Genomic DNA, 9,378 nt, shown 5'->3' with positions numbered 1-9,378 from the left:
GACATTCTCCCTTTGTATGATGTCATCAGAGGGGGAAAGCCCCGCCCACTAGTGACCATCTCTTCCTCATTAGCATAGGACATTAGTCTTGTTTTTGAATCTGCCACTATGCTGACACACAGGCATCATTAGCTCCGCCCCTTTTTGAAAAGAGCACAATCTCATTTGCATTTAAATAGACAGTCACCAAAACGCCACAATTAGGATCAAAGCCTAAAAGGGTCTGTTTCAGAGAGTTAGAGAACATTATCTGTGTGCTATTTTGAGCTGAAACTTCACACACACACACTCCAGAGACACCAGAGACTTATTTTACATCTTGTAAAAAAAAAAAAAGCATAATTGTGTACCACACACACACACACACACGCACACACAGTGCTTACCAGTCTGGCCATACTGAGCTGCAGGCCGAACACCAGGTTGAGCTCTTTCCCTTTAAACCAGTTGACCGCATAGGTGTTCTGAGCCACAGCCAGAGACTCGCCACCGATCCTGAACACAGCAGATGATCAACGCTCAACACACCAACAAAAAACACCTACAACAACACAACCAACGCTGCTCACCCGAACACAAAGCGGCCCACATTCATCAGCCAGAAGTGATTGGCCAGAGCGCCGGCGGCAAATATGATCTGAAGACAAGAGTAGAGTCAGGATTCACATGCCAAACACACACGGAGGAAGAGTTTCAACATCTAAACACCACACCAGAAAGACTTCAGGTAACATGAGTTAGCATTGTGGATCACTGCTTGCAAAATCAGTATGAGGTGTAAATCTGCCTCTAATGAAGGTTATCCAGTTGACCATATGCAAGGAGCGGAAACTTCCAGAGTGATTTTATGATTAATGAGTTTCATGAGGCTCAAGAAACGGTTCAAGAAATCGTTTCAGAGCTTTAGCTTTCAACAGATAACATCCCCAGAGTGCCAGAGTGTGCCTAAATGTGAACATTTTGTATTGATTTAAAAATTTCCTATGAATCTGTCTGCCTATTGGTATATAACATAGCTGCTGAAATAACTGTGCTGCTAAAACTAAATCATATTATCGTTATTAAGTGTTAAACATAAAAACTAATTAAATAATTCAATGACTGCGCTTCAGTTATGAGTCCATTCAGCAGGATTCTGCCTATCACAGCTTCTGTTACTACATGTACAAGTTAAACAATGATGAAGACTCTTCGAATTTTATTCTTTGTTCCTCGTCGAGCTTGGTAAGCCTACCTTTGACTGGACGGTTCTTGTGGTAGTGCTGAAATAAAGGGACTGTCCCGAGAAAATTGGGACATCTGATCACCCTTATGGGTGAGTAAAACAGGGCTATTTAATATTCTGATTGGGCTACAGCCACTCTGAGCCCCAGTTCGGAGCACTCCGAGCACTGGCGTCACTGTTTTTGAACAGCAGTGAACTGAAAGGAACACTTCACATTATCGACGAGAGAAAGCATAACGCAAAGAGGCGTTTCCCATGTCATAGCGCGAATTAATTCTTCAGCCAACCAAAGGCCCCCTTCTTCAATGGGCCCTGGGGCTTCAGCCCCGCTAGCCCTTATGTTAATCCAGCCCTCCACACATTATATATATATTAAATTACCGGACACTTTATTTGGTACACCTTACTAGTACTGGGTTGGACCCGCTTTTGCCTTCAGAACTGCCTTAATCCTTCATGGCAGAGATTCAACAAGGTACTGGAAATATTCCTCAGAGATTTTGCTCCATATTGTCATGATAGCATCACACAGTTTGCTGCAGATTTGTCGGCTGCACATCCATGATGCCATACTCCCGTTCCACCACATCCCAAAGGTGCTCTATTGGATTGAGTTCTGGTGTCTGTGGAGGCCATTTGAGTACAGTGAACTCATTGTCATGTTCAAGAAACCAGTCTGAGATGATTGGCGCTTTGTGACATGGTGCGTTATCCTGCTGGAAGTAGCTATCAGAAGATGGAGACACTGTGGTCATAAAGAGATGGACATGGTCAGCAACAATACTCAGGTAGGCTGTGGCGTTGACACGATTGGTACTAATGAACCCAAAGTGTGCCAAGAAAATCTCCCCCACACCATTACACCACCACCACCAGCCTGAACCGCTGATACAAGGCAGGATGGATCCATGCTTTCATGTTGTTGATACCAAATTCTGACCCGACCATCCGAATGTTGCAGCAGAAATGGAGACTCATCAGACCAGGCAACGTTTCTCCAATCTTCTGTTGTCCAGTTTTGGTGAGCCTGTGTAAACTGTCGCCTCAGTTTCCTGTTCTTGGCTGACAGGAGTGGCACCCGGTGTGGTCTTCTGCTGCTGTAGCCCATCCGCCTCAAGGTTGGATCTGTTGTGTGTTCAGAGATGCTCTTCTGCAGACCTCGGTTGTAACGAGTGCTTATTTGAGTTACTGTTGCCTTTCTATCAGCTGGAACCAGTCTGGCCATTCTCCTCTGACCTCTGGCATCAACAAGGCATTTGCGCCCACAGTACTGCCGCTCACTGGATATTTCCTCTTTGTCGGACCATTCTCTGTAAACCCTAGAGATGGTTGTGCGTAAAAATCCCAGTACAACAGCAGTTTCTGAAATACTCAGAGCAGCTCGTCTGGCACCAACAACCATGCCACATTCAAAGTCTCTTAAATCCCCTTTCTTCCCCATTCTGATGCTCGCTTTGAACTGCAGCAGATTGTCTTAATCATGTCTACATGCCTAAATGCATTGAGCTGCTGCCATGTGATTGGCTGATTAGAAATTTGCATTAAGTAAGTACATTATTAAAATGTCATTTATTTGTTTTGATTTATTTAGTTTTTTCTTTAAGTATTTGTTATTCTTTCACATACTGATTTTTTAGCCTTTTTACATTTGTGTAATTACAGTAGCTGTATGATGAATATATATTCATTTGTATTCAAGTCACACATAATATTGGTACAATTTACTAAAGTAAATAAAGTTAAACAATTATTTATTATTATTTATTATTCATTAGAGAATCTCATGTGAGTGACAGGTCGATTCCAGCCCTGAGCCAGTGACCACCAACTGTGAGAACATGTGAAGTTAATCCAAAAGGTTGATGCGTACATAAGCAATAATACACCAGCACTAATCATATAATGCATACATTTAATAATGACCTACCTGTCCTACTAACACAAACAAAGAGAAGATCACAGTCCCCAGCCTGGAGAGAAACAAACAGAGGCATTTACATCTCACAGTCAACCCATTTACTAAAGCGTCTGGTTTCATCACAATATCAGCACTGCACTGCAAACGAACGCTTTTCTCACTTAGATTTGTCGTCTTGTTTCTAGTCCAAATATCTAAAACTTCTTAAATCAAGAAGCGTTTTCTAGACAAGCAAAAAACATTGTCTTGTTTTAATATCAACAGTAAGTCTGTTTTTGTTGCAGTTAGTGCATATATGAGTGCGTTCCGGCCTCTAAAAGCAGGCAGTGGAGTGTGTGTGTCTGCTGAACTGTAGTCACCTGATGCCGAACACTCGGTCTAGCAGGAATCCGCCCAGGAAGCACAGAACCACATTGGGCCAGGAGTACCAGGCGTACAGCTGCATGAAGGAGGCCGTGTTCAGATTCATGTCCTGAAACACACAAACACAGTCAGCACATTTCTAATCATAATAGTTTTAATAACTCATTTCTAATAACTGATTTGATGACAGTAAATAACATGAGACTATGCAGAGTCACTGATTCGATCCAAGACCAACGACGAGATGATCCCAAGGTTTTTTATATCCTGGACCAGGCCGAATCCTGAGCAGCTACTGTGATGGTCATGGAAGAGTGGAGAACATGAGACTGATTCCTGTGACGCTCCAGAGACAGACGAGTCTTCGCTGAGGCCAGCTTCCAGCCTCCGCCACTGAGACTGCAGCTCTGCACAAGACGTTTGGCCAGCGGAGAAATTAAAATGGTCGTGCCCAACTGAGCCTGGTTCTCTCAAGGTTTTTTTTCTTCACTTCCGCCTTTAGTGAAGTTTTTTTTTCCCTCTCCGCTGTCGCCACTGGCTTGCATGGTTCGGGATCTGTAGAGCTGCGCATCGTTGGATTGCTCTTCAGTATTTGGACTCTCAGTAGTGATTATTAAACCACACTGAACTGAGCTAAACTGAACTGAACTTAAACACTACAAACTGAACTACACAGTTCCTATTTACTATGACCCTTTATGTGAAGCTGCTTTGACACAATCTACATTGTATAAGCGCTATACAAATAAAGGTGAATTGAATTGAATTGAATATTCTTCAAGACACTTCTATACAGCTTAAAGTGACATTTAAAGGCTTTACTAGGGTAATGAGGGTAAAGTTAGGGTAATTAGGCAAGTTATTGTATAACAGTGGCTTGTTCTGGAGGCAATTAGGCCTGTCACAATCTCAAATTTTTGTCATATGATGCAATTTATTGCCATAAACGATATTATTGTCCTTTTAAAATCAATTTATGCCACTCATTATATAATGCAAGTATGAACAGAATAGCATCATAATGGATGTACACTCTTTCAAAGAACAGATATGAATATTTAATATAATTATAGCTATTTTAATAATTAGGCACTGGATTCAGAATATGAAAATGAATTTATATCCTAAACAAATAAATAAAAAAGTTCACAAAAAGAGCAAGGTAGCAAACACTAGGGAGAAAGAAGCATGTTTAACAAAGTCAGGTTAGACTTTTTAACAAAGATGCACAGGACGCTGAACAGGCCGCATCCTCCTCTACCAGATCTGTTTGCAGTTGTCAGGCACCAACATGAAAATATACTATAGTAACTCATAGTAAATACTAGTGTTTTTTAACGATACTGACACTGGGGCTGTGCAATCAGCTTAAATGCTGCTGACATTGTTTTTTTTTTTTAAGTATGGGTGATATACACACAGTTGAAGTCAGAATTATTACCCACCCCCCCCCCCCCCCCCCTCCTTTGACTTTCTTTTTCTTTTTTAAATATTTCCCAAATGATGTTTAACAGATTCAGGAAATTTTCACAGTATGTCTGATCATATTTTTTCTTCTTGAGAAAGTCTTATTTGTTTTATTTCAGCAAGAACAAAAGCAGTTTTTAATTTTTTATGAACTATTTTTATCAGCCCCCTTAAGCTATATTTTTTTTCCCGAGAGTCTACAGAACACCCTAACCTGCCTAGTTAATCTAATTAACCTACTTAAGCCTTTAAATGTCACTTTAAGCTGTATAGAAGTGTCTAGAACAATACCTAGTCTAATATTATTTACTGTCATCATGGCAAAGATAAAAGAAATCAGTTATTAGAAATGAGTTATTAAACTATTATGATTAGAAATGTGTTGAAGAAATCTGCTCTCAGTTAAACAGAAATTGAGGGAAAAATAAACAGGGGGGCTAATAATTCTGCCTTCCACTGTATGTTGCATGATGAAAAATAATTGAGGAGGTCATGTCCATGTGTTGTGCGGTAAGTCCATATATTGATTCCTGCGACAGGCCTATAGACGATTGAGATAAGTGCACACACACACACACACACACACACACACACACACACACACACACACACGTACCTGTATGACCTGAGACTGAAGAGCCGCTGGGTTATCATAACAGAAATAACTACCTAAAGCAGAAAAAAACACACTTTCACACTAAAGCACAGAAATATTTAAACCATACTATAGTAAAGTACTTGAAATAATCCGTGGTGGTCATTCTGCAGTAACACAGTTAGGGCTGGAGGAAAAATATGCAAATTATAATACTGTTGTGAAGTATTTATTCCGATAACGATGTTATATGTCCCTAAAAAAAGGGTATTTTTTATTAGCTATGTTTTTGAATAATTTATGTAATGATATTGAAATCAAATAATAAAGGACTTTTTTTTTAACCACTATGAATGAGTGAAGACGTCAGCAGATATTCTGACTCTGATTGGCTGTTGCCTTTATGAATATTTATTTTCAGATCTGAGTTCAGCTTTGGGACGCTCCAGCCAATAGCAGAATAGCAACTGCTGAGGAGGCGGAGCTAAAGATAGTGAGGCTCCATCTGATTGGTGAAATTTAACATACTATTACAGTAATGATCCTTTTCCAGTATATTGTGCAGACCTAAACACAACAACTATATAATAAACAAATGACCCAATACTGTAGTTTTCTACAACTACAGGCTATATTACACTACGGTAGAGCACAGTTTACTTTAGTAAACACTAAAGTATATAACAGTATTTACAGCAGTTTATCAGTTCACTATTAACACTACAGTATTCATCAATAAAGTGATGTAAATACTATAAGTTATACAGTATTATATACATTTGCTTTAGTATTGTTCAAAATCAATGCAGTGTTTACTACAGTACTACATGCTTAAATCACTGTATTTTCCACAGTGTGTAACACAAAGGTGAAATGAACACTTCAGCTGTGGTAAATGAACATGGATATGTACACTGTAAACAATGCTGTGTTTCACACAATCAATTTGAGTTAGGATAACATGAAAGAATTAAGTTGGCTTATTAGTTTTAACAAATGAAAGTAGTTTGAACATAAAACAGTTAAGTTGTAAAAAAAACTCAAAAATGTGCGTTGCTTCAGCTTATTTTAAATAAGTATTTTGTACAAACGTCAATGTTTGAGTGTGTGAATGTATTGATGTTATGTGTGGAAAGGATTCATAGGAGTTGGGAGTCGGTTCTTCTTACCGAAGCCTAGGAAGCACATGAAGATGAGCACCACGATGCGGTGCAGCAGGTGATTGGGGTCACATAGCGGGTTCAGGTGTACAGACCGTCCTTTATCATCTCCATCTTCATCTTTATCTTCATCCAGCAGATTCTGGTGCTCCTCTCTGTCAGCCATGGCGAACACACGCGGTCATGTGATTCGCGGATCTGTCACATGACAATGAGGAAACCGCGGTGTTTACGAGCTCAGTCAGCAATCATCAACTCCCAGTTTCATTTGTGTGTTAATGTTTACATGCTGATGAACTACATTTTCATGTGTATGTGTCATTTAGACGAACCGTCCGAACTGATTCAACAGAACGAATCGCACATTCCAAAAGATCACATTAGAGAGAGTCGTTTTAGACGAACCGATTCACTAGAATGACTCCAGAGGAGTTACTGATCAAGTTGAAGATATTTCGCTGTGTGTGAAAGAGAGCCGATTGTGTTTACTCGATCGATTCGCGCGCTCTGCAGTAGGCTAATCGGGGAAGTGTGTGTGTTAATGCTGATTAACTACACTTTCTTTTTCACCTGTTCATTTGAGAAGAACAAACTGATTCACTACAACAAATTGCACATTCTAAAGAACACTTGAGAGGGAGTCGTTTAAGACGAACCGATTCACTCGAATGATTCCAAAACAAAGAGTTTACTAATCAAGTAAAATGAGTATATTCCGCTGTGTGTGAAACAGAACCGATGTTGTGTTTGTTATATTGATTGATTGATTGATTGATTCACTCTGCAATAATCAGGTAAGAAATAACACATTCAAACAGCGGCTGTTGAGCGGCACACACTTAAGATTAGTTTGTGATTGACACATTTTATATAGTAATAATTTATATGTCCATGATTAGATGCTAGCATACATTTAATTAATTTTTTAATGCACTGAAAACATATTGACAATACTGAACATTGAAGTCAAATATTTAAGTGATAGTTCACCCCAAAAAGAACATTTTGTCATAATTCACTTACCCTTTATATATTCCAAACCTTTGAGTTTTTCCCCTCAGTTGAACACATAAGAAGATATTTTGAAGAATGTTGGAAACCTGTAACCATTTACATTTCAACGATAGGTAAAACAAATAGCCTACTATGGAAATCAATGGTTCCAGGTAAGCAGCTTTCTTCAAAATGGCTTCTTTTGTGTTCAGAAGAAGAAAATAAACTCATAAAGGTTTAGAACCGGCTGAGGGAGAGTAAATAGTGAGTACATTTTTACGTTTAGGAGAACTATCCAATTATTGCAACTAAACACTGTAAATTTATTTAATAAAGACAAGATGATAATGCAGTTATGGTCTTTGATCAGAATTGTGTGTGACTCTTAACAATGACTGAGGGTTAAATATAGAGATACCTCTACAGTGATGAAAATGACAGTGACAACAAACAACAAAACATGTCAAATATTAATCCAGAGCATGTAAGAGCAATTAAAAAGCAGCACAGCAGAACAGTAGGATTTTTTCTGGTATTTGCAATGTTGTTTCATTAGTTTTAGGAATGAGCTGAACTGGTTTCAGTGAGTTTAAACTGATTCACACACTCAAAACTGATTTATTTATTGGTTTGCAGTGATGTCTGGTGTTTCTCACTGAAGGCGAATGTAGCCCTTTAGTGTTTAGTATGTGTGTGTGTGTGTGTCTCAGATCATGGCTGACACAGAAACACTTCATTTGCAACAACTGCACAATTGTTCACGGTCACCTGTTTGCCTTGTTCATATCAGAGATCTGCACGTGACGCTCTCTCTCATTCACACACACACACACATAAACATAAACAGCATCCACGCGAATGCGCGCATGCTCGCTTAGTCAGGAGTGATATTGTTAGACCACCCGCTCCCGTTCAAATTACACTAGAGTTAGCGACCGCTCCCGCGCTTTATTTGGAAATTTATTCCCGCATCGCAAGAAATCTGGTCGAGTCTCGCGGTACAGCAGCGGGAATGCAGACCTCTAGTTCGTATTTCCCACGTCTCCCTTCTCATTCGGTCAAAACCTGAAATGCTGCCAAACTGAAGAGGTTGTGTTCTTTTTCGAGAGCAGGTCACTTGGTGCGCGACTCGCCATCTTACATCACCTCTCTCTCTCCTCCACACTGTCCCATGATCAATCACGCACACGCATTTTTAAGCATTAAATAAATCCTATTTAATACTTGTCTCCTATTTAAGTGCATTGTTTTTATGACGGTATTGAAACTGACACCGTTGCTATTTTTAGATCCCGCGGTATACCATATTACCACCCAAGCCTAATGTCCACACAGATCCATCCTCAAGCAGGTCAGAAAAAGTAACGCAAAAGTAACATAACACATTACTTAATGTAAAAAGTAACTAAGTAACTCAACTAGTTACTTTTCTGAGGAGTAACTCAATATTGTAATGCATTACTTTCAAATATCCCCAACATTAATAATCACAATGCAAAAAACTAAATAAAAAAAGCTTTTCTGTCTCGTTTCTAGTCCAAATATCAGAACATTCTTAAAGCAAGTAAACAATATTGTTTAGTTTTCACTGTCAGAAGAGAAACGGCAAAATGAAGCGTTTTTCCTTAAAGGGCACCTATGGTAAAAAATCTACTTT

The 9,378-nt window shown here is 39.3% G+C and overlaps 1 protein-coding gene across 2 annotated transcripts in view; it reads right to left on the bottom strand.

The window, feature by feature from the left end:
- Positions 1-6,921, bottom strand: part of mfsd1 (major facilitator superfamily domain containing 1) — a 33,461-nt gene extending 26,540 nt beyond the window's left edge. For both annotated transcript variants that reach the window (XM_056473417.1, XM_056473418.1), the window contains exons 1-6: positions 6,738-6,921; positions 5,590-5,642; positions 3,503-3,615; positions 3,153-3,195; positions 570-637; positions 387-495 (exon numbers count right to left, since the gene is read on the bottom strand). In XM_056473417.1, the coding sequence (XP_056329392.1) occupies positions 387-495; positions 570-637; positions 3,153-3,195; positions 3,503-3,615; positions 5,590-5,642; positions 6,738-6,894 (543 nt within the window). In that variant the 5' untranslated portion in view covers positions 6,895-6,921. The remainder of the gene's footprint in view (positions 1-386; positions 496-569; positions 638-3,152; positions 3,196-3,502; positions 3,616-5,589; positions 5,643-6,737) is intronic.
- Positions 6,922-9,378: the final 2,457 nt, after the last annotated feature.

Source organism: Danio aesculapii, chromosome 15 (assembly GCF_903798145.1).
Source record: "Danio aesculapii chromosome 15, fDanAes4.1, whole genome shotgun sequence".
Taxonomy (NCBI): Eukaryota; Metazoa; Chordata; class Actinopteri; order Cypriniformes; family Danionidae; genus Danio; species Danio aesculapii.
This window is presented reverse-complemented; position numbering and strand designations above follow the sequence as displayed.